This window comes from Procambarus clarkii, chromosome 65, assembly GCF_040958095.1.
Source record: "Procambarus clarkii isolate CNS0578487 chromosome 65, FALCON_Pclarkii_2.0, whole genome shotgun sequence".
NCBI classification, from domain to species: domain Eukaryota; kingdom Metazoa; phylum Arthropoda; class Malacostraca; order Decapoda; family Cambaridae; genus Procambarus; species Procambarus clarkii.
The window spans coordinates 21,695,301-21,721,316 of NC_091214.1; the positions used below are offsets into that span (position 1 = coordinate 21,695,301).

At 49.4% G+C, this 26,016-nt stretch overlaps 1 protein-coding gene across 7 annotated transcripts in view; it reads left to right on the forward strand.

The window, feature by feature from the left end:
* LOC123771068 (FERM domain-containing protein 4B) overlaps positions 1-26,016 on the forward strand; it is a 224,006-nt gene that overhangs the window by 179,889 nt on the left and 18,101 nt on the right. For all 7 annotated transcript variants that reach the window (XM_069309581.1, XM_069309585.1, XM_069309582.1 and 4 more), the window contains 3 exons: positions 17,975-18,054; positions 18,366-18,449; positions 24,743-24,808. In XM_069309581.1, the coding sequence (XP_069165682.1) occupies positions 17,975-18,054; positions 18,366-18,449; positions 24,743-24,808 (230 nt within the window). The remainder of the gene's footprint in view (positions 1-17,974; positions 18,055-18,365; positions 18,450-24,742; positions 24,809-26,016) is intronic.

Consider the following 26,016-nt stretch of genomic DNA (forward strand, 5'->3'; position numbering starts at 1 on the left):
ATTGTTATAAACAGCCTCCTGGTGCTTCGAAGCTCATGAACTGTTTAATAATTGTAAACAAAATCGCCAAAGATTGTGAAAAGATGTACAGGTTCGTAAGTGCTTCGTGAATCTGGCCCCAGAATCATGGGACCTGTTTGTTTACCATAGAAAAAACTTTACTAACACCATCTCCCTTGAGAGGAAGAGGGCGGTTGAGCTGCAGCTCTCGGGTCAATATGAGTGTTGAGGCGGTGGGCCACTTTTTTTTTAGGGTATTGACCTCAGAGTGACGGTAAAATGGCCGTCTGCAGGCTCGAGTGGATAGTGTGACAGTTCTTCCGTGTCTGTGGGAATGGTTGGGGACGTTTTCAGAGGTGTGTGAGGGTCTGTTAGAGTGCGTGCACGCTTAATGTGACATATTCGTTGAAATTGAAAAATAAGTTTGAGGTAAAATACACACAAAGGGATGAGGTAGCTCAAGCTATTCTCACCCCGTTCAGTACATCGTGTTAATACATACATAAGACACAGACATGTTTGGTAATAAACATATTACCAAACATTCTGATATATACATATACATTCCCTAATATGTTCGTGGTATTGGAGGAAATGTCTTTTGGGGGGTGGGGGGGGGGGGGGGGGCACGTGGTGGTGGAATAGTGTGTAGCTGGTTGAAGTAACTTCCGCCATATAGTGTTACAGCACCGCTCCTGTGCCGGGGGGGGGGGTAGGGGGTAAGTCCACTACGGGCTCGCCATAGCCCGTGCTACTTTGGAACTTTTGTTCCAAGTGGCTGAGTCTAGAACATAAAATATAATCTCTCTCTCTCTCTCTCTCTCTCTCTCTCTCTCTCTCTCTCTCTCTCTCTCTCTCTCTCTCTCTCTCTCTCTCTCTCTCTCTCTCTCTCTCTCTCTCTTCTGTGGAGGATAGTGAGGGTGGTGTTGAGGGAGAGGTAGTTCTCGTGATAGTGTTGTGTGGCGCTGACAATGATGGTGAAGATGGTGCAGGGATGGTGAGTCTCTTATCAACACAAGTAGTACTTACCTATGAGTGACTACAGGGCAGTCTAACATTTGATGCCGTATCTGCTAATCTTGTTGAACCTGTTACTTTATAATTGATAACTATTGTGATATTTGAATTCTTTGTCAAATCCTTTAAAAATATATTTGTGGGGGGGGGGGAGGTGGCTTCTAGAACTTATTCTTTCAGTGTATTCCATTCGGTGACCTTAAGGGGAGCCGGCGGCTGAGCGGACAGAACACTGGACGTGTAGTCCTGTGGTCCCGGGTTCGATCCCTGGCGCTGGCGAGAAACAAATGGGCATAGTTTCTTTCACCCTGATGCCCCTGTTACCTAGCAGTAAATAGGTACCTGGGAGTTAGTCAGCTGTCACGGGCTGCTTCCTGGGGGTGGAGGACCGAGCCGCAGGGACACTAAAGCCCCGAAATCATCTCAAGATAACCCCTCGTATGGGGAACGTTTCTTTACATTCCTTCTACTCATTGGCGTTTCCAGCTTCCACTTATGTCCTCTTGCTCTACGTAAGTGACTCATTCACACACACTGAAGAGGTCGTTGGGGTTCACGATAAGATGTCGATAAGATGGCTTGCTATCTCTCCTTAGGAGGGAGGGAGGGAGGGTTAATGGAGATTGTGCAATATATTTCTATGTGGTGCACATGTGAGCACACACCTGTACTCACCTAGTTGTGCTTGCGGGGGTTGAGCTCTGGCTCTTTGGTCCCGCCTCTCAACCGTCAATCAACAGGTGTACAGATTCCTGAGCCTATTGGGTTCTATCATATCTACACTTGAAACTGTGTATGTGTGTACATACACACACCTGTGTGTGTGTGTGTGAGGGAATGAGCTGCAGCTCCTGGTCCCGGCATTTTTTTCCGTTATTCTTTCCCTAGGATGATCGAAGGCCCATCTCAACCTAACCTAAAGAAAAATGAAGAAAAACAATGCTGTGTTTTATACATGATGTGAACGAGGTCTGACCCCACTGAGACCCCACTCTGACCCCACTCTGACCCCACTGAGACCCCACTCTGACCCCACTGAGACCCCACTGAGACCCCACTCTGACCCCACTGAGACCCCACTGAGACCCCACTGAGACCCCACTGAGACCCCACTCTGACCCCACTGAGACCCCACTAGTTCAGCTTCCACCTCCGTCAATCACTAGGTATCTTGTAGGTTTTGACAGCGCGAACCCCAAGCCTTAAAAAAATGCCTCTCAGTTTGTACACTGTATAATGAGTATCGTCACCGAATTGCATTTAGTTTAGGTCAAGTCGTACAAATTAGTCGCTTAACACTGTGAGAATGAAATGAGATGTCTAATTCTCCTGGCTTCTTCAGACTGCGCAAGTTGAAGCATAGTTGATCGGCTTTTGTTTCATTTGTTTCTTTTGAGGAGAAGAAGAAGCATGAGGACAGAAAGAGTCGTATAAACAGTTTGAAGAACGGAAGGAGCAGATGGCTGGGCTTGGGGGAGTAGAAGAACTCCCAGAACCCCATCAAACCTCGGGCCGGGCTTGGGGGAGTAGAAGAACTCCCAGAACCCCATCAAACCTCGGGCCGGGCTTGGGGAGTAGAAGAACTCCCAGAACCCCATCAAACCTCGGGCCGGGCTTGGGGGAGTAGAAGAACTCCCAGAACCCCATCAAACCTCGGGCCGGGCTTGGGGAGTAGAAGAACTCCCAGAACCCCATCAACCCTCGGGCCGGGCTTGGGGGAGTAGAAGAACTCCCAGAACCCCATCAACCCTCGGGCCGGGCTTGGGGAGTAGAAGAACTCCCAGAACCCCATCAACCCTCGGGCCGGGCTTGGGGGAGTAGAAGAACTCCCAGAACCCCATCAACCCTCGGGCCGGGCTTGGGGGAGTAGAAGAACTCCCAGAACCCCATCAAACCTCGGGCCGGGCTTGGGGAGTAGAAGAACTCCCAGAACCCCATCAACCCTCGGGCCGGGCTTGGGGGAGTAGAAGAACTCCCAGAACCCCATCAAACCTCGGGCCGGGCTTGGGGAGTAGAAGAACTCCCAGAACCCCATCAACCCTCGGGCCGGGCTTGGGGGAGTAGAAGAACTCCCAGAACCCCATCAAACCTCGGGCCGGGCTTGGGGAGTAGAAGAACTCCCAGAACCCCATCAAACCTCGGGCCGGGCTTGGGGGAGTAGAAGAACTCCCAGAACCCCATCAACCCTCGGGCCGGGCTTGGGGGAGTAGAAGAACTCCCAGAACCCCATCAAACCTCGGGCCGGGCTTGGGGAGTAGAAGAACTCCCAGAACCCCATCAAACCTCGGGCCGGGCTTGGGGGAGTAGAAGAACTCCCAGAACCCCATCAAACCTCGGGCCGGGCTTGGGGGAGTAGAAGAACTCCCAGAACCCCATCAAACCTCGGGCCGGGCTTGGGGGAGTAGAAGAACTCCCAGAACCCCATCAAACCTCGGGCCGGGCTTGGGGAATAGAAGAACTCCCAGAACCCCATCAAACCTCGGGCCGGGCTTGGGGGAGTAGAAGAACTCCCAGAACCCCATCAAACCTCGGGCCGGGCTTGGGGAGTAGAAGAACTCCCAGAACCCCATCAAACCTCGAGCCGGGCTTGGGGAGTAGAAGAACTCCCAGAACCCCATAAAACCTCGGGCCGGGCTTGGGGAGTAGAAGAACTCCCAGAACCCCATCAAACCTCGGGCCGGGCTTGGGGAGTAGAAGAACTCCCAGAACCCCATCAAACCTCGGGCCGGGCTTGGGGAGTAGAAGAACTCCCAGAACCCCATCAAACCTCGGGCCGGGCTTGGGGAGTAGAAGAACTCCCAGAACCCCATCAAACCTCGGGCCGGGCTTGGGGAATAGAAGAACTCCCAGAACCCCATCAAACCTCGGGCCGGGCTTGGGGAGTAGAAGAACTCCCAGAACCCCATCAAGCAGGCATTAAGAACATCACAAGCATTATGAGGTGTGAGGAGCAAGGAAAGTTGTGTCAGAGGCGAGGCAGGACATGTCAAGGACATACACATACACCTTTACACTGGTGGCCGGACATCGCTGCTCCAGGAGTCATGGCTGACCACACACTACAACTCCCCTGCCCCTCTCTCTCACATCTCTACCAGCACCCTTCCTCTCTCTCCCCCACCCACCCCCAACACGCCCCCAAGGCGCACCTGTCTCCCCCAACACTGTGATTACGACTTAGAACGCAACATCTCGTGTCACCAACTCCAAATTATATTAGCTACATGCACCAGGTAAGTGAAGGCTTGCCTGGGCACCCCAAACGCTCCCAGGACTGGACGTTCACGGCTTGCTCTTGCGGGATGGCTGAACATATGGCTGCAGATGGTCGGTGTTTTGTGGTGTTGTACTCTTGTCTGGTGGTGGGTTGGGGGGGGGGAGTCAGGTGTATGAGAGGGTGTGTGTGTGTGGGGGGGGAGGGGGGGATGTGTGTAGGAGGACGAGGGTGTGTGTGTGTGTTGGGGGGGGGGGGGGTGTGTGGGTGTATGTGAGAACTGAATTGAGATAAAGTTTCATGTGCGGAATGAGCATCGAAAGAGTTGTAGGTGAGTAATTAAGCAAGCAAGCCAGCAGGGCACCACACACACACACACACACACACACACACTCACACACACACACACACACACACACACACACACACACACACACACACACACACACACACACACACACACACACACACACACACACACGCAAGCAAGCAAGCCGGTGCACAGATGAACCCTAAAAATGTTGAAAGCTAGAGAAAGTGAAGTGACAAGTCATGGAGCCTGAGGGGAAAGAGAAAGCCACGGGAGAAAGGTAGACAGGGGCTCGAACTCTCGCTACTAAAGACCAGACACGCCGAGCAGCACACTCCCCAGACACGCCGAGCAGCACACTCCCCAGACACGCCGAGCAGCACACTCCCCAGACACGCCGAGCAGCACACTCCCCAGACACGCCGAGCAGCACACTCCCCAGACACGCCGAGCAGCACACTCCCCAGACACGCCGAGCAGCACACTCCCCAGACACGCCGAGCAGCACAGTCCCCAGACACGCCGAGCAGCACACTCCCCAGACACGCCGAGCAGCACAGTCCCCAGACACGCCGAGCAGCACACTCCCCAGACACGCCAGGAACCAACCAAAGAATACAGATTTGAGTATCAACTGATCTACAAGCACCATGGGCAGTTGAAAGACTTTGCGCGTTGGTATGCGCTCAACCTATCCGGCTACCATGATAGTTACCTATCCGGCTAGCATGATAATGCGTACAAAGAGCAGCGTAGGAGGGATGGAGATGGAAGAGAATGAGATGGAGTAATGTGGGTGAATACAAGTAACTATGGAGGCGGTCTTCGGAGAATAAGGTGGAGGCTGAGACGAAGATATGGGATAGATTAAAGCACTTGGGTTGGGGAGTGGGAGAGAGAGAGAGTAGGTGATGGGAAAGGAGGAGAGGGGGGTGGGGTAGATTTAGAGGGAGGGGAGGATTGGATAAGGGAGGGGGAGGGGGATCTTATCCTTTGATCTATCCCACGACCTTAGGTTTATCCGTGTCTCCGACACATCCTCGACTCCTCCCTTTGTGGTATACTCACTTTCTACCATAAGGGAAAGTGAGTATACCCTTCTGGTATACCTCCACTTCAGTATACCCCCTCCTGGAATACTCACTTTCCCTTACGGCCAAGCAGCGCATAGCTGGTTTACACTCTTCCCATTTCCTGCTGTCTCACGCTTCACCCGTCCATCTTCTGTCAAGTCCTCCAGTCCTGATCGCCTCCACGCCACTCCACCACAAACTCCCACCTCCACCCACGCTTTGACTCCACTGCCAGCCGCGGGGATTCGAAGCTGTCACGTCGAATGGCCGCGACGCCCGTAGGACAAACTCCCTCACCAATTAATGTTGATGTCTTGACAACTACCGGTTTGGCGGGAAAGAGGCATTTGGTGGCAGTTTTGAGACATTATTATCGTTAGACTCTCTGTTTCCCGGACCCCTTGTTTGTTGTTGTTTGTGCTTTGATCTCGTTTAATAGCGGAGACTCCAGTAGTGAATGGTACATAGGGGGGGAAGGATATCTTATTCGTTCAGAGAGAGAGGGTTGGTGTGGTAGAAACAGGAGAGGCAGGCAATGCGTATGCTTAAGTGGGAGGTGGTAGTGTGGTGGTGTGTGGTGGTGGGGGTGGCTGTTTAAATGGTCTTGATGTGGAAGGGGGGGTGGGTTCATGGGGTTGGGGGGGTTGGGGGTGGTTACAGAGTTGAAGAAGGGTGTTTTGTTTTTATATGTGATTAGCATGGAGGAGGGAAGATATGGAGAAGGAGGGTGGTAGGGGATACATGGGGGAGGGTGGTAGGGGATACATGGAGGAGGGTGGTAGGGGGATACATGGAGGAGGGGGGTTGGAGGGGGGTACGAACCCCCCCCCCATGGAGAGGGGGTGAGTGGGAAGGTGGAACGTAGCTACGCGTCGCCCACCTGTTTGTGACGTCACTTCACTCCCTGTTGCTTGAAAACACCTGACATCACCACTACCCCCCCCCCCCTCCCCCCTCCTCTCCAACAATCATACCCTCGTCAGAAGTATTTCCCGATTGTGTGAGCGAGCTTATCTACGTGTGGTCTGACGTCAAGGGCCGCTCCAAGCAACAGCCTGGTGGACCAAACTCTCACAAGTCAAGCCTATGGCCTCGGGCCGGGCTTGGGCAGTAGAAGAACTCCCAGAACCCCATCAACCAGGTATATGTGGGCCTGCGGGCCGCTCCAAGCAACAGCCTGGTGGACCAAACTCTCACAAGTCAAGCCTATGGCCTCGGGCCGGGCTTGGGCAGTAGAAGAACTCCCAGAACCCCATCAACCAGGTATATGTGGGCCTGCGGGCCGCTCCAAGCAACAGCCTGGTGGACCAAACTCTCACAAGTCAAGCCTGGCCTCGGGCCGGGCTTGGGCAGTAGAAGAACTCCCAGAACCCCATCAACCAGGTATATGTGGGCCTGCGGGCCGCTCCAAGCAACAGCCTGGTGGACCAAACTCTCACAAGTCAAGCCTGGCCTCGGGCCGGGCTTGGGCAGTAGAAGAACTCCCAGAACCCCATCAACCAGGTATATGTGGGTCTGCGGGCCGCTCCAAGCAACAGCCTGTTGGACCAAACTCTCACAAGTCAAGCCTGGCCTCGGGCCGGGCTTGGGGAGTAGAAGAACTCTCAGAACCCCATCAACCAGGTAAAAGAAAGGTGAAACGCCATGCAACCTCTGAAGAGTCAACTAACACAACATTTGTATCCCCTTTACACACAGAAATCACAATTTGCGTGATCTATCAGATGAACAAATCCACAAGGGCCGTGACGAGGATTCGAACCTGCGTCCGGGAGCATCCCAGACGCTGCCTTAAGGCGTCCCTCTATCAATATATATATATATATATATATATATATATATATATATATATATATATATATATATATATATATATATATATATATATATATAATTTTTTTTTTGCTGGGGGGGAAGGGACCCATAGCCTCGGAGAAGAGGATAAAAGGTATTGAAAGAAGTAACCCTTTCCACCACCGCGCACGGAATGGGTATGAGGTGCACAATCAATGACTGACCAGAGAAAGATACGGCAATTGCAACGTGTTAGACCTAACATTTAGACGATTCTTTCACCCTGATGCACCTGTTCACCTAGCAGTAAATAGGCACCAGGGAGTTAGACAGCTATATATATATATATATATATATATATATATATATATATATATATATATATATATATTTTGGAGCAGCTAATTGAAGCAGCTGCTACGGGCTGCTTCCTGGGGGGGGGGGGGGTGTTTAACAAAGGAGGCCTGGTCGAGGACTGGGCCGCGGGGACGCTAAGCCCCGAAATCATCTCAAGATAACCATCTCAAGACGCCATAGGGAACCACTTGATCAGAGAAGAGTGAAGTGGGAGATATAAATATCTTTGAGGTATTTATATCGTGCCATCTGATCTGAGGTATACCTGGTGTATACATCTCAGGTATACCTTTCTGTCGGGTGTATTGGTCTGAGACTGTGAGTTGACAGACCTGCCACTCAAACACCAGTGGAGACGGTCCGGTCTGTCAATCAACACCAGGGAAGACCCGTCTCTGTCAATGCCAGATAAGACCCATCTCTGTCAACACCAGATAAGACCCGTCTCTGTCAACACCAGATAAGACCCGTCTCTGTCAATACCAGATAAGACCCGTCTCTGTCAACACCAGATAAGACCCGTCTCTGTCAACACCAGATAAGACCCGTCTCTGTCAACACCAGATAAGACCCGTCTCTGTCAACACCAGGGAAGACCCGTCTCTGTCAATACCAGATAAGACCCGTCCCTCTGTCAACACCAGATAAGACCCGTCTGTCAACACCAGATAAGACCCGTCCCTCTGTCAACACCAGATAAGACCCGTCCCTCTGTCAACACCCGTCCCTCTGTCAACACCAGATAAGACCCGTCTCTGTCAACACCAGATAAGACCCCTCTGTCAACACCAGATAAGACCCGTCCCTCTGTCAACACCCGTCCCTCTGTCAAAACCAACGTTTCCGTCCCCCCTCCCCCCCTCATACAGTCAGCAATGTTCGTCTTAACCCGTATAAACAACTTTACTAATTAATATCCCATCTCTTTTTGGCGCGCAAACCGACCAACGCGCAACCAACCCGCGTCTGCTCTCTGGGGCTCAGCCAATAGACAATGGCCTCCTTGTCCGGCCCTCCGACACCAGCCAATGAACAATCGCCTTGTTGGCGCCACCGGATAATCAATCATTTTATTTGTTGTTCTTTCACACTAAGGGGGATTGTAGTTGTGATTCCATTGCTACAGGCTACAACGCTGGCGTTGATTGGACGTTAATGGCGTTGATTAGACGTTGGATTGGAGCTGCTCCTGAAGATCCTACCCCACAGGAGCCGGTCGGCCGAGCGGACAGCACGCTGGACTTGTGATCCTGTGGTCCTGGGTTCGATTCCAGGCACCGGCGAGAAACAATGGGCAGACTTTCTTTCATCCTATGCCCCCTGTTACCTAGCAGTAAAATAGGTACCTGGGTGTTAGTCAGCTGTCACGGGCTGCTGCTTCCTGGGGGGGGTGGAGGCCTGGTCGAGGACCGGGCCGCGGGGACACTAAAAAGCCCCGAAATCATCTCAAGATAACAAGATTATTTCACGTCATTTATTCGTACGCGATTTGTTATTAATTGATAATTGTTTCAAAAAACACAATTGATTAAAAAACTTGTTATCCAAATATAATTTTTGCTATCCGAAGCCTAAATTATCCACAACTGCTACGAGGAAACTTGAATGGGGGGAGGGGGGGGGTAGTTAACTGTCAATTCACAACAGTTATAATGCGTTTTTTTCATTAATTATTCAATCTCCTGTTGCCATAGTTACCTTGAGATGGTTTCGGGGCTTAGCGTCCCCGCGGCCCGGTCCTCGACCAGGCCTCCTACTCGCATTACTATTATTAGTATTTACAGTTCATATGTGTACATTTGACTGATAACAACAGCCTGCTTGCAGAGTGATATGAGGCTGAGATATGAGAGACTTAATGAGGGGGATTGAATAGGACCTTTTCTACTGTTAATGTGTGTGAGGATTTATGTACTTTCGTTCCATGCATAGTACTGTGAGCTATGAGTCTTTACAGTGCACAGTATGTACCTAGCAGAGTGCTATGGGGGGGGGGGGGGACCAGGTGTGAGGATCAGGTGTGTGGGGGTCAGATGTGGTCGGTTAAACAAAAATGAGGTGGAATTTAGCATTCGCGCCATTTTGATTAAGGTCCCTCCCAATTCATTTCAAGTTGTGAGTGGGAGCAGTTATATATTTAATGGATACATTCATACGCTCATTCACACTATATATATACACCTGGGGGGCGAGCACAAGCACTTTGTTCATTCATAAGTGTGAACCATTATAGCAGTGTATGTGGACTCACCTGTTTGTGCTTGCGGGGGTTGAGCTTTGGCTCTTTGGTCCCGCCTCTCAACTGTCAATCAACTGGTGTACAGATTCCTGAGTGTGTGTGTGTGTGTGTGTGTGTGTATGCTGGTACGTTGTTTGTTTCTCCTTCTTATCCTCTTCCTTTCTCTCCCTCTCCTCCTTTTCTTCCTTTTCTTTCTTCGGCAACACCACCTTCCCCTCCTCCCTCACCCTATTCCTCCCTACGGTATCCCTTCTCCCCTGCCTGCATGCCTGGTGTCTATCTGTCACCTGACGTAGGCACCTGCCTTCTTGTTGCCATTTTCTGACCCATTCCCATTTTTCTCCTATCTCCATTCTACCTATTATGCTCTCTCCCTTACTCCCACCATCAACTCTATTCCCCTCAGTCACGCGCAACAAAGGGATCACAAATCTAGAGGAAAACTGAGCTGTGTGGCATAACTACAATACAAGCAATACATCTTGGAAAGAGCTTTGGCACTGAGTGCCACCTTACGAATCACAGCCTTACGAACCACAGCCTCATGAACCACAGCCTTACGAATTACAGCCTTACGAACCACAGCCTCATGAACCACAGCCTCATGAATCACAGCCTCACGAATTACAGCCTTACGAATCACAGCCTTACGAACCACAGCCTCATGAACCACAGCCTCACGAATCACAGCCTCACGAACCACAGCCTTACGAATCACAGCCTTACGAACCACAGCCTTACGAACCACAGCCTCATGAACCACAGCCTCATGAATCACAGCCTCACGAATTACAGCCTTACGAACCACAGCCTCACGAATCACAGCCTCACGAACCACAGCCTTACGAATCACAGCCTTACGAACCACAGCCTCATGAACCACAGCCTCATGAATCACAGCCTCACGAATTACAGCCTTACGAATCACAGCCTTACGAACCACAGCCTCATGAACCACAGCCTTACGAATCACAGCCTTACGAACCACAACCTCATGAACCACAGCCTCATGAATCACAGCCTCACGAATTACAGCCTTACGAATCACAGCCTTACGAACCACAGCCTCATGAACCACAGCCTTACGAATCACAGCCTTACGAACCACAGCCTTACGAACCACAGCCTTACGAACCACAGCCTTACGAATCACAGCCTTACGAATCACAGCCTCATGAACCACAACCTTACGAACCACAGCCTCATGAACCACAGAATTACGAATCACAGCCTCACGAATCACAGCCTCACGAACCACAGCCTTACGAATCACAGCCTCATGAACCACAGCCTCATGAACCACAGCCTCATGAATCACAGCCTCACGAATTACAGCCTTACGAATCACAGCCTTACGAACCACAGCCTCATGAACCACAGCCTTACGAATCACAGCCTTACGAATCACAGCCTCACGAATTACAGCCTTACGAACCACAGCCTTACGAATCACAGCCTTACGAATCACAGCCTCATGAACCACAGCCTTACGAACCACAGCCTTACGAACCACAGCCTTACGAACCACAGCCTTACGAACCACAGCCTTACGAATTACAGCCTTACGAACCACAGCCTTACGAACCACAGCCTCATGAACCACAGCCTTACGAATTACAGCCTTACGAACCACAGCCTTACGAATCACAGCCTCATGAACCACAACCTTACGAACCACAGCCTTACGAACCACAGCCTTACGAACCACAGCCTTACGAATTACAGCCTTACGAACCACAGCCTTACGAACCACAGCCTCATGAACCACAGCCTTACGAATCACAGCCTCACGAATCACAGCCTCACGAATTACAGCCTTACGAATTACAGCCTTACGAACCACAGCCTTACGAATCACAGCCTTACGAATCACAGCCTTACGAATCACAGCCTCACGAATTACAGCCTTACGAACCACAGCCTTACGAACCACAGCCTTACGAATCACAGCCTCACGAATTACAGCCTTACGAACCACAGCCTTACGAACCACAGCCTTACGAATCACAGCCTCATGAACCACAGCCTTACGAATCACAGTAAGGTAGCACCGAGTGCCACCTTACGAACCACAACCGTCCAACAGGTCCAGAGAACAATCAGACGTGTCAACACCAAGGCACCTGACATCAAAGGTCAGGACAATCCCTCCTTCAGGACAATAGATTTAGGAAAGACTTGGGTAAATACTGGTTCAGTAAGGACATTTTCAAGGGGAAACTGGATTTATTCCTCCAAGGAGTGCCGGACCAACCGGGCTGAGGTGGGTATGTGGGCCTGCGGGCCGCTCCAAGCAACAGCCTGGTGGACCAAACTCTCACAAGTCGAGCCTGGCCTCGGGCCGGGCTTGGGGAGTAGAAGAACTCCCAGAACCCCATCAACCAGGTATCAACCAGGTATCAACCAGGTAACAGGGTTGTTGATTTGTGGAACCAATTGCCGCGTAACGTGGTGGAGGTGGGGTCCCTCGATTGTTTCAAGCGCGGGTTGGACATGTATATGAGTGGGATTGGGTGGTTATAGAATAGGAGCTGCCTCGTATGGGCCAATAGGCCTTCTGCAGTTGCCTTTGTTCTTATGTTCTTAATCCATCAGTGTATATGGATATTAATTGCAGTTTTGGTCTACGGACGTCTCCCTATCTACTTGATCTACCCTATCTACTACAACACCTATCTACTGGTGTTGTTGGGGAAGGGGGGGGAGGGAGAAGGTAACTGACCTCCTGTAGAAATGTACATACCTATCAGTACTCAGCTATCAGTGAGTACAAGGACGTGAAGTTTAGCTGTTTATTCCCGTATGCAAATGTGGAACATAGTGTGTCAAATGTGGAACAAAAATGCAAATGTGGACAAACATGAACAAACATGGACAAAAACAAACAACAAAAAACAAAACAAACATGGACAAAAATGAACAAAAAATGCAAATGTGGAACATAGTATGATGTCAGGCGGCCTGTCTATAGTAAGTGCAACGATAAGAAGTGTCGGGACTAACCAAACTGTGGCGGATATGCGGGCCTGTGGGGCCGCTCTAAGCAACAAACAGCCTGTTGGACCAAGTTATCACAAGTCGAGCCTGGCCTCAGGCCGGGCTCGGGGAAGTAGAAGAACTCCCAGAAACCTCTTCAGGTGAGACCCAGGTATGACTCCATTGGCTGACCGATGCGCATCCCCCCCCCCCCATCCACCCCCTCCCTCATTATCCCCCCCCCTTGCCTTCATTAGGGGGTAGAGGGAACCCATTAAGCAGGTAAGGTGTAAACACACCTGGCCTCGGGTGTACAGTTTACACACTGAAGCAGACTGATCACACTCACCTCTGCTGGGGGGCAGCGAGTGACAGAAGGAGAGAGAGAGAGAGAGAGAGAGAGAGAGAGAGAGAGAGAGAGAGAGAGAGAGAGAGAGAGAGAGAGAGAGAGAGAGAGAGAGAGAGAGAGAGGGGGAAGGAAGGGAGGGAGGGAGGGAGAGTATGAACAATGGGACACAGAACGAACAATGGGTAGAACGAACAAGGGGACATGGGTAGTACGCACAAGGGGACACGGGTAGTACGCACAAGGGGACACAGGTGGTACGAACAAGGAGACACGGGTGGTACGAACAAGGGGACACGGGTGGAACGAACAAGGGGACACGGGTGGAGCGAACAAGGGGACACAGGTAGTACGAACAAGGGGATACAAGTGGAAACTTAAGTACTCAACTGAGCCTCAAGAGACATTTGTAATCTTTTCATGCCATAGTAGTGAACAAATGGAATGCATTAAGTAGGCAGCAGAGGGAAGCAGACTCCATCCCACCCACTACGGGCTCGCCATAGCCCGTGCTACCGCGAATCTTAAACAACATCCCACCTTCAAATGTGAGAAAATTTGCTAGGTAAAGATGAGAGGCGGAACTGAGGAGGCGAAGCTCAAAGTTAATTGAACGCATATTCCAGAACCGATCTCAGATATGCGGCTCACAGAATTCAGAGAGTCACCTTATTCAGATTTCTGAAGGCAATGCTCTCCTTATCCAGTCGTGTATTATACATGCAGCGAACGCTGCCGGGTTTGTAGGTGCTTCTAAAGAGATAGGATCTCGCTTTGTGCAGGTCGGCGTTCAATACCCGACCGTCTAAGTGCTTGGGCACCATTCCTTTCCCCCGTCCCATCCTAAACCCTTATCCAATTCCCTTCCAAGTCCTATATATTCGTAATGACTTGACGCTCTCTCCTTATAGATCCTTTCCTTCTGGCAGAGTCCTGGAATATCATGTCTTCATTATGTTGCATTTGCCTGGGTTGAAGTCTAGCAGCCACTTGTCTGACTATTCCTGCAGTTTGTCCAGGTCTTGCAGGGGTCGAACTAGGGAGGCTCTTAGCTCCGACTTCCGAACGTTCGTAGATTAATGCAAGGCCTGATTTCTCACGTTTTTATCATATTTAGTTGTAAATTTGATACGTGTGCGTGCGTGCTTGCGTGCCTGGAGGTAGGCGGAGACCCGGGAAGGAATGTGCGAGCGGGTCTGGTCCATTTGCATGTGTGGGTCAGGTAACAGTGGTCCACAGTCCACGATGACACTCCAAGTGTACAGGTGAAGCTTCGTTACTCACAGCCAATTGCCTATTGTATCGGTCCCTGGCCTCTACCCGGCTACCTGTTGTAGTGTAACAAGAGAGCAGTACATAGTACATGAACATCATAACAGCATGAACAGGCCACGTGGAGGATGAACAACCCACAGGCGCCAGTCAGGCGACGGCAGACAATGTAAAAGTTACACCTCTGTATAAGTTAGCCATAGAGTCAGGTCAACGGTCATCGAATCACAAAGAGGTCAGAATTGATGCCGTCATGGTAATCTTCAGGGATTAACCCCTAAACAACAAATGCAAAACCCTCATGTTCAGCTGAGGAGCAGTAGATCAGGAGAGTCAGTTGAGTGGGCACAGCCCAGTAGGGAGGTGTGTGTGGACTCTGGGAAAGAACATCATCTCCAGGGAAACGGTGGAACAACATACGAGTAAGTACGGCTCTCTTGTACTAAAGCACCTCATTCAGTACCCTTGGCCTCTAGTAGGGAATATAGTTAGGGAGTGTCTTATTTAATTATTTCAAATAAAGTCAGATATTAAGTGTTATTAAATGTGTATTAATGGTTCCTTGCTTTAGTGATATTGGGCCTACCGTCCCCTTTGCCCTAGTGACCTAGTGCTCTTAATTATTCAGTACTCCTCCCCCCGTTCGTCTTCCGTGTTGAGGTATTAGTGTTGGTGTGTCCCGCCTTATTCTTGTGTACACTATAGTTCCCAAGTGGTCAGGATTATTCGAGTGTCAGGCCAGGATCCTTGTACCGTTCAATTGTCCCCTACACCTGTCCTGGTAGGTTACTCCATCTGCAAGACCTACGACTCTCACTCCGGTCCCCTGTCCGGTAACTCAGGGTGGTGGCAGCGTCACTCGGTAACTCATACGATAGGTTGTGACTACGATTATCTCTATCTTTCTGTCTCACTCTCCCTCACTAGTGTCTCACTCTCCCTCGCCCTCACTCGCTCTCGTTCTCCCTCCCTTGCTCTCGTTCTCGCTCTCCTCTCTCTCTCCTCTCGCTCTGCCTCCCTCTTCCTCTCTCTCTCCTTCCTCTGTGTACTGGTTTACGTCTTCGTATGACGGCCCGAGTGTTAACATCTTATATGATCGGTATAGCATCTGTTATTACCATAGAAAGAGCGGAGATTGCACGGTTAGCTCAGTGGTAGTAGCGGAGTGCGCGGTCGAGATAGATACAAGGCGAGGTATTACAATCAGGGTCATTACAGTAGTGGCCTCTACCCGGCTACCTGTTGTAGTGGCCTCTACCCGGCTACCTGTTGTAGTGCCCTCTACCCGGCTACCTGTTGTAGTGGCCTCTACCCAGCTACCTGTTGTAGTGCCCTCTACCCGGCTACCTGTTGTAGTGCCCTCTACCCAGCTGCCTGTTGTAGTGCCCTCTACCCAGCTGCCTGTTGCAGTGGCCTCTACCCGGCTACCTGTTGTAGTGGCCTCTACCCGGCTACCTGTTGTAGTGGCCTCTACCCGGCTGCCTGTTGCAGTGGCCTCTACCCGGCTACCTGTTGTAGTGGCCTCTACCCGGCTGCCTGTTGCAGTGGCCTCTACCCGGCTACCTGTTGTAGTGGCCTCTATCCGGCTACCTGTTGTAGTGGCCTCTACCCGGCTACCTGTTGTAGTGGCCTCTATCCGGCTGCCTGTTGTAGTGGCCTCTACCCGGCTACCTGTTGTAGTGGCCTCTACCCGGCTACCTGTTGTAGTGGCCTCTACCCGGCTACCTGTTGTAGTGGCCTCTACCCGGCTACCTGTTGTAGTGGCCTCTATCCGGCTGCCTGTTGTAGTGGCCTCTACCCGGCTGCCTGTTGTAGTGGCCTCTACCCGGCTGCCTGTTGTAGTGGCCTCTACCCGGCTGCCTGTTGTAGTGGCCTCTACCCGGCTGCCTGTTGTAGTGGCCTCTACCCGGCTGCCTGTTGTAGTGGCCTCTACCCGGCTACCTGTTGTAGTGGCCTCTACCCGGCTGCCTGTTGTAGTGGCCTCTATCCGGCTACCTGTTGTAGTGGCCTCTACCCGGCTGCCTGTTGTAGTGGCCTCTACCCGGCTGCCTGTTGTAGTGGCCTCTACCCGGCTGCCTGTTGTAGTGGCCTCTACCCGGCTACCTGTTGTAGTGGCCTCTACCCGGCTACCTGTTGTAGTGGCCTCTACCCGGCTACCTGTTGTAGTGGCCTCTACCCGGCTGCCTGTTGTAGTGGCCTCTACCCGGCTACCTGTTGTAGTGGCCTCTACCCGGCTACCTGTTGTAGTGGCCTCTATCCGGCTGCCTGTTGTAACGGCGCGTGTTGTTCCTACCCCCAGCCTGGCTACCTACCAATTCTCAGCTGACCACCTGCTACCCACCCATACAAGTCTACCACAATACCCTCACAGTGCGCACCCATTGAATGGGGCCACGAGTGAGTAGATGGACGATTGGAATGATTTAGGAGCAGCGAAGAATGATGGCGGGACAGTAGGAATGAGGTTGGGAGCCTCGTGGGTCGGTAGACGAGCAGTATAGCGGAATGTGATGATGGAGTGTCAGAGTTTGATGGATCCTTCAGACCTGGCTGTCATATTTGGCCCGCAAAAATGTAAGGCGGGGATGTAATTATGGGAAAGAAGGACAGGTTATGGGTGGGTTGCTCTCCTGGTGTGGGTGGAGACCATGTTGATGGTTGAAGGGCTTTGAGGATTTACATTTCTCGATCTCACAAAGCGCCATGTTTTCCAGTCTTACTAAGCCTTGATAGGGGAGATTAGGTGGGGGGTAAATCTTGGGGAATAGGGGGAGCATCCAGGGTGGAAACAGTGGGGCTGTGGGTGTGTGGGAAACTTTAATGCTCTGGAGGACATTATCTTGGCCGGGAGTGACCATGCTGATGGTATCGTCCTCCTCCACCACTCACTGATGGCGCTGGTGGTGGTGCTGGCTGGTGGTGCTAGCGGTGCTGGTGGTGCTAGCGGTGCTGGTTGGTGGTGTTAGTGGTGCTGGCGGCGCGTCAGACAGCAACAGCCGTTGAAGCTCTTCAAGTCAACGCCTCACTCCCCCAGGCCATTCAACCTGTAAAGGAAGCAAGGAATCTTTCCTGATTTTTGTACTTGTGACATTTTTTGTGTGGAGCGTGTGTGTGTGTGTGTGTGTGTGTCTGTGTGTGTGTGTGTGTGTGTGTGTGTGTGTGTGTGTGTGTGTGTGTGTGTGTGTGTGTGTGTGTGTGTGTGTGTGTGTGTGTGTGTGTGTGTGTGTGTGTGTGTGTGGTTTTGACAACCTGCTTATGCGGGGAAAGATACCTCATTCTTATTACAATTGAAGCGCGTACCTTAACCACATTGATTTAGCACATGAAGGAGTTTGTGATGTAAGTGTTGAGGACTGACGAAGGTATTCTGTTGCAGGGAGGATTGGAGGTGGAGAGCGACACGGCCTTCAGACTAGCAGCCCTTGCTCTACAGGCAGCCTACGGGGATTTTATCCAGTGAGTATACATTCTCCCTGTAGGTTTACCTTACCTTACCTGGGTTACCTTACCTCACCTGGCTTGCCCAAGGGCTCCCTCTCCTGTGTTTATGCCTGATTATCATATAATTTGTATTATTACCGTTAAATTGTAGGGTAAATAAATAATAATTGATAATACTAATACTGAAATTGACGTATTAATAACTTAGAATAAGACTTGACCTTTTGCAAGGATAAGTATGTTATACACTAGCGCTCATCTCAGTATGCATGTCTACTTTCATACATACGCATACATGTCTTATTTTCACACATGTCTACTTGCAGTGAATCGTGTACCCGCACTCAACTGAAGAAGAACCAGCTGATACCCACCAGTGTAATTAGGGAGCACCCTTCTCTCCAGTACTGGTGAGTACCCTTCCCTGGTCCTGCTCGGTCTCCCTTGTGCAGCCCTCAGGTTCCGGGAATCAATGGCCCCCCGCGACCCGCTCTCCAACTAGGCGTCTTTATCCATCCCTGACAGGCAAGCTGGAAAACCCGTAAACTCAATCTATTTCTCGAAGCACGAATAGTCATCAATTCAACATCTGTGTTATCATCATCTCTGCAAAATTGTCAAGCCTTACCCTACACTCCCCTAGCACAAGACCTCCCCCCTGTCCCTTGTCCCTAGTTACTGCTGGGCGAACTGGGAACGAACTGAGCCGAAGAACAATCCCGTTCTCTTTGTCTCTCATTCCTCCCGCCCTCTACCCCTCGCTCGCCAGGGTCTAAGAACATTTGCTAGGCCTGGAAGTGGTGCGCGGAAAAGGTTGGCCCTGGAACAGAGAACACCCTTCCCCATGGAAGGTTTTTGCGGGCGAAGTTTTACCTTTGGGAGGGCGGTGCAACGTTGGTCCAACACCCAGGGCCGTCGACCGCCTTCCCATGGCGCCCATTTCGGATGAGTTTATGATCCGCGCCGGGGAACGTCAGATATTTATGTGACCCCTTTTATGTCATCCACCTATGGCGGTTTTTATTGCACAATGGTTGGAGCTTGCTATTGCTGGGTTATGCGTTCTCTCTCTCTCTCTCTGTACGTCTCTCTGCATGTCTCTCTCTCTCTGTACGTCTCTTACCCTTTCTGTTTCCGTGAATGCGGAAGAGGGGTGGCAGAAGGGGGAAGGGACTCAGATACTGTGATATTAACATAATAGATTTTTCCCGGCTGAGACTCCGCTCATATGAATGTTTAAGGCGGGACCGCCCGGGCTGCTTTATGAGTCTTAGGTCGTATGCTCACCTTCATGTGTCTCCTGGGTCCACAACTAGCAAGATTTCTAGCCCAGTGACTATCAATCTTCGATTGATTGATGAAGATTAATCCACCCAAAAGGTGGCACGGGCATGAATAGCTCGTAAGTGGTGGCCCTTTTGAGCCATTACCAGTATCAAGAGCTGATACTGGAGATCTGTGGAGGTGCGACTGCATCCTGCGTGACGGGAGATGTCTGTATCAGTCTTCGGTTTCTTGTTATATATAATTCTCGAGCTAATGAATCAACCCGTCTTCCTAATAGCGCGTCGCATTTTGACGTTTAGAAAATGGCCAAAAATCGTCGTATTTGGCTCGCGAAATTGACGAACTGTCCTCTAGTGTAGTATCCTCTTTTATCTTTTCCAGTTGAGACAAGAGACTCGTTGCATATCTTTTGGACTTGCTCTACTTTATTTATGCGGGGGTTCCATGCTGGTTCGGCCTACTCCACAATATTACCTTACAGTAATGATGTGCTATAACTTTCCTCATTCATGTTGCATCTTGCGCAAACATTGATGTGAGTGCTTCAACTGTGAGGTTTAAGATGTTGTTGTTGTTATAGATTCAGCTACTCGGAACAACTTTCTAGTAGCACAGGCTATGGTGAGCCCGTAGGAGGTTTAAGAGTCCCACAGGACTCTTGAGGGTCTCAGACCATCACCCTGTGGGTATTTTAGTACCACATGGCTACTAGCTCTTGACACAATTTTTGCTTCAGATGGTCCACGGTAGCTGCATAAATGCCCATGGGTTAGATTCACGAAGAAGTTACGCAAACACTTACGAACCTGTACATCTTTTCTCAATCTTTGGCGGCTTTGTTTACAATTATTAAACAGTTAATGAGCTCCGAAGCACCAGGAGGCTGTTTATTACAATAACAACAGTTGATTGGCAAGTTTTCATGCTTGTAAACTGATTAATAATTGGAAACAAAGCCGCTAAAGATTGAGGAAAGATGTACACGTTCGTAAGTACTTGCGTAACTCCTTCGTGAATCTGGCCCCATGTACTTAAGTATGTTAAGAATAATAACAGAAGAAAATGTCTTTCTACAGGAAGATATTTTCGTCCATCCGAAACTTTCTTCGTCCCGGCGAAACTTCCCCTCCACCGCCCCGGCGAAACTTCCCCCACCGCTCCGGGAAACTTCTCCCCCACCGCTTCGGGAAACTTCTCCCACTGCTCCGAAAAACTTCCCCCACTGATCCGGGAAACTTCCCCCACCGCACTGCCACTGTCCAATCCTTATTACCGCTTTCTGATCACTTTCTCATCTACTGTTTACTTCCAAGGCGGCTCCTCCCCGCGTTTTTGGCGCCAATTCCACTCGTTGGAATCCCGCTGAGTCTCACAAGATATCATCCTCGTTGTTATTGAGTTTACTGAGCGACTCGAGATTTCCCCTCCCCCCTCCCCTCCCCTCCCCTCCCCCGTCAGGTTAGATGCGTCGCTCCATACACTCTGACCTTCAAGAGTGACCTGTGACCTGACCTTGAGGAGGAGCCTGACCTTCAAGAGTGACCTGAAGCCTTCAAGGTCACGTCTGTCACGTCTGTGCCCTTCCCCCTCTTTCATTCATTTCCTTCTCTCTCTCTACCCATTCCTTTCCTCCATATCTCATTCCCTCCCTCCTTCCCTCTTTCCTATTCCAACTTGTATGTTCCCACCGTTCCATTCCTTCTTCCATTCCATTTCCTCTCCAAATATATATAAGAACCCTAAATACCCCCCGCCCCCCCTTTCTTTGGTCCCAAACAAATGCCTCCCACTCCCCCCCCCCACAACCCCCTCCCCTCACCCTTAAACCCCACCCCAATAACACCCCCCCTTCTCCCCCACCCATCTTAAAAGGCCTTGATATGGAAGTGAGGAGCGGTCACCCCGCCAGCTCTGTTTCGCCCAAGATTAATGGCCGAGTTTAAAACCATTGTCCCGTTTGAGTGGAGCAACAGTAGCCGTTTTTTTGTGTGTGGCGTCTCGTAGGTAGTTATGATGGTGGTAGTAGTGGTGGTGGTGGTGGTGGTGGTGGGTAGCTACTATACCTATTCTACTCCCTGGTGGGTAGCTGGCCCCTGGTGTTTGAAGCTGTGATCTCTGGTTAAGTCTGACGGGGATTGTAGTGGAGATGAGGTAACCACTGATGCTAGTTGTTGTGGTTGATGTCGTGGGTGGTAGAAGTAGTGTTGTTGTTGGTGGTGGTGGTAGTAGTCAGCGTCTGTCCTGCAAGAGGGGTATATAGTCACACAAGTTTATAACCTGTTGGGGGGTGTAAATTGGGATGTGTGTGTGTTGGTTGACGGGGGGTGGGGGGGGGGTAAGGTAGAGGTTCTATTCGCTTGGATTCCCTGCCTCTTCCCCTCCCCCCCCCCCCCCATCACCACCATCATAACGACACTCTTACTGCCACCACCACCATCACCACATTCTAAACCCTTCCCCTCGCCACCATAATCCCTGAACCCCTTCGTATTCCGCGTTGGTACTTTTCCTTCCCCACACTGGTACTTTCCCATCACACCACCACTTTACGCACCGACGCTTTCCAAGAGCTACGGTATTGCCACTTTTTAGCCACTTCCTCATCTGGTGGGTGGATGGCTGGCCGTGTTTGCTTCCTAGTTACTTTCCCCTTCCCGTTCGTTTCCTTCCTCCTCCCTCTCTCTCTCTCCCATTCCCTCCCTCTCTCTCTCATTCCCTCCCTCTCTCTCATTCCCTCCCTCCCTTTCATTACCATCATCGCTATACAGTACTTGCCAGTTTCCCTCCTTTAGAAATCCTCTTGTTGGTCTGTCGCAAATGAGCCTCTTCCAGGGAAGTATTCTGCGCTTCGCTGGTCAATTGTTGTGTTCTGTGTGTGTGGGAGTCTTGTATTACCGTGGGAGGGAGTAGAGTATCACCATGGGAGGAAGCATACGGTACAAGGGCTTGTGGGAGCTTCCTGCTGTAAGTGTCAGAGGCAAAGTAAATATTACTGGTCGGTTGACGCAGGTGCAGTGGTAATCTCGGGTAGGATTTTCTCTCGGGAGACTGAAAGAAGCTCACGAAATCTTATTCGTGTTCCACCCTTGCTAAATTAAAATTGAAATACGTTTATTGAGATATTAATACAACCAAAGGAATGAGGTAGCTCAAGCTATTCTCACCCCGTTCAGTACAGACCCGCATTACAAACAATAAACATATTACCGAACATTCTGAGTGATAAACATATACATTTCTTCATGCTAAATAGTTTATCTTTGCCCACCCTGTCAATTCCCCTGAGAATTTTGTAGGTGGTGATCGTCTCTCCTTACTTTTCTGTCTTCCATGGACGTGAAGTTTAGCTCCCGTAGGCGTGTGTGTGTGTGTGTGTGTGTGTGTGTGTGTGTGTGGGAGAGAGAGAGAGAGAGAGAGAGAGAGAGAGAGAGAGAGAGAGAGAGAGAGAGAGAGAGAGAGAGAGAGAGAGAGAGAGAGAGAGAGAGAGAGAGAGAGAGAGAGAGAAAGAAATGGCGTGTAGGGTTAGAGATTGACCTTAGAGATAACTGCATGAGATTTTCGGGTGACATCGTGGGAACCTCTCAAGGGTGTGTGTACGAGAAGTTAATTAACTCTAACGAGGTGAGGTGCTTTCCCGCTTTCTCCTTCCTACCCTTCCCACACATCTCACTCTATAGCGGATCCAATAGCATAAACATCACAGCGCTGGAAAATTTTGTTGTAATACTCACACGCTGTTTAATACTCTCACAAGTCAAGCCTGGCCTCGGGCCGGGCTTGGGGAGTAGAAGAACACCCAGCGAGGCCTGGCTTGGCAAAAAACTTACAGCCCCGCTCCTGTGCCAGGTAAGTCCACAACGGGTTCACCATAGCCCGTGCTACTTGGAACTTTTAGTTTCCAGTAGCTGAATCTAAAACAACAACAACAAAAAAGTCAGGCTTGGGGAGTAGAAGAACTCCCAGAACCCCATCAAGCAGATATCTTTGGAAAGACTTTTAATATTTCTATACCCGCAAGGCCCAGTCGATCCTAGTCATATCTGGAAGCTCAGCAGGACCCAATAACACCCTGAAATCAGTAGCATGGTTAGGAGGTTAATATATCGTGACCACCCAGCTGGCCTAAATCGCCTGTCGTTCAGTGTATAAATCTGTCTTGACCGCGAGGTGGATAATCACAGGTTTTAAGCCGACCTGGCATGGTGAGGCTGGGTGGTGATATGTTTAGTACCTATAAAACTCTATTGTATCCTGGAATGCTGATGATTTTGCTTTGAGGTAGTTCTTTGCCACCAATACCTCCCCGTCCCCCCCAAAAAAATATCTTCGGGAAAGACCATTGGAAACGATAATTGAAAGTTTGATTTTTTTCCCCTGTGTGGTGGACGTTGTGTCCGGGGTCCAAAATGAACGTTTTTTCCCACCGCGTGTGTGTGTGTATACACAGGGGGTGCGATTGTGTGTGGAGTAGTGGGGGGTGGCGCCCCCCCTCCCCAGGTGAAATGGTGTCATTAGTACCTGTCGAACTAGGGAGCAGCTTGTTTGTGTGCATTGGGGGTAAGGGGTGACTGAGGGTAGGGGGTGGGGAAGGGGGTTGATGGTGGTTTGGAGGGGGGATAGATGATGGTTTGGAGGGGGATTCAGCATTACATTTTAGAGAGGAAAGACCATGACTGTCGGTGGCAAGCTTTGCCATGGTAAAAGCTGTATTACCGTCGTAATGAGCCGTAGTTTGTATTCTATAAGGTATTTATTAGTTTACTTAAATTAACTTTTCAGGGGAGTGGTTTTTTTTTTGCAAGTTCAGTAAATATAGTGGTATGAGGACATTCGAGACATATTTTTATGTCTCGAATAGGTATTTAGGTCCTGTTTATTTGTATTTATTTTTACGTATATGTTCTCCACCATTTCCTATAGGTTATTCCAGGACTGTAATTTTGTATTAAGAATTTTGTTTGCTAACTTGTACTAAATTCTTTTTATTATTTCACATGTGTTAAAAATTGACCATTGTCGTTTGTAAGCTTAAAATGCTTTTGCATATTTCTAGATAAAGTTGTGGTTGAAGGATAGAATAGTATAACAGCTTACAAGGGAGAATCAGTCACATTTTTCCAGTAAGGATCATGTCTGTTGGACAGTAAACAGGCTTTCTACTAGAAACTAGAAACCGTTACTAGGTTAGAAACCGTTTACATACATACAGTATAGTGTGAATTACAGTACAGTATATATGACTAACCTTGTGGTTACCTTGAGATGATTTCGGGGTTTAGCGTCCCTGCGGCCCGGTCCTCGACTAGGACATGGTGGGGGGAGATGATCCATTAATTATTTAAGTTGTGCTTGGCTTTTGTTGTGATGTAATCCTAATTTTACAGTGATATTTTAGCTGCTTGTCTTTTGTTTTCAGCGAGGAGCGGGTAGTTGAAGAGCACCGGACGCTACTGGGATATTCTCGAGGTCAAGCCATTCTGCAGTAAGTATACACATGTCTGTATATGACACCTGAACAAGTGCACATTTACACTTTCAGTGTATAATCTCTCCGTCGACTTTTAATTTCTGCTTCACCCGTTTATCATTTTTCCCATGCTTGTCTTTAATATTTGTACTGTATATTATTTAACACATTTCCAATTTCTGCACTTCCTTCTTTTCAAAAGAGCTTCTTTTGTTTCTAAACATTTTTTTTCACTTTTCTTCCAAACTCCTCATTCATTTTTTTTTAAATTGTTTCATTTTTCTTCCTAACTTCATTCAGTCATTTTTTCTGCTTATTGTTTTGCATAACACTTACTCTTTCAATTTGTTTTCTCATTCGCACCACTAAACAGTTTCACTCAGTTTCCTACCACTGTTTAGCTCCGCACATCTGCTTGGTGTTGTTAATCAGACATTCCTTGTATGCATCCTGCCTGTCTCAATGGTTCCTTTCTTCGTGTTCTCTTGTTCCCAGGTCACTCACTATCAACTCCACTCATCAACCAACTCTACTCTTGCACTCATAAACCAGCTATACTTCTACACTCGTCAACTAACTCTAGGACACCATTAAGTCTTCATACAGCAGTGTCCCACCTGCTCTGTATCCGACATAGTCATTATTTAAGTTCTCGTTTTATAATACTGTATACAAATTTTCGTTTTTCGATTTTTATTTTATAATATAGTTCACTTTTCTCCTAATCCGATTATATTTAAAACACGATAAGGGTCATCCCTGCAAATGACACACTTTAATAATATAGGAACTGTTTAAAACTTTCATGTCCGTGCTTTCCAATATGGACGTGCATTGTCAAAAGTGCCTTGAAGCACACTGGCACACTGTACATTATAAGAAGAAACTCTATCTGGGCCACCAGATACTGTTGAACATTCCATAACATTATCATGTTAATTAAATCTTGTTAGTAAATGGAACATGAGCGACGAGTCACACTCACAGAGAAAACTAATGAGTTTTACAACAAAACGATGCTTATATGATGCCAATGATTGTCTCGTGGTGCTAGAGAAAAATACAAATAAATTAATTGCCCAAATGTACCTCAGACCTACACCTCTTGTAGCTATTCGCCTCTCACCCACACATACACCAGGTGTGTGGCATGTGTGTGTGTGTGTATGGTGTGTAAGAGTGTGTGCACAAAGGTGTTAAGTGTGTAGTGTACAGTAGTTGTG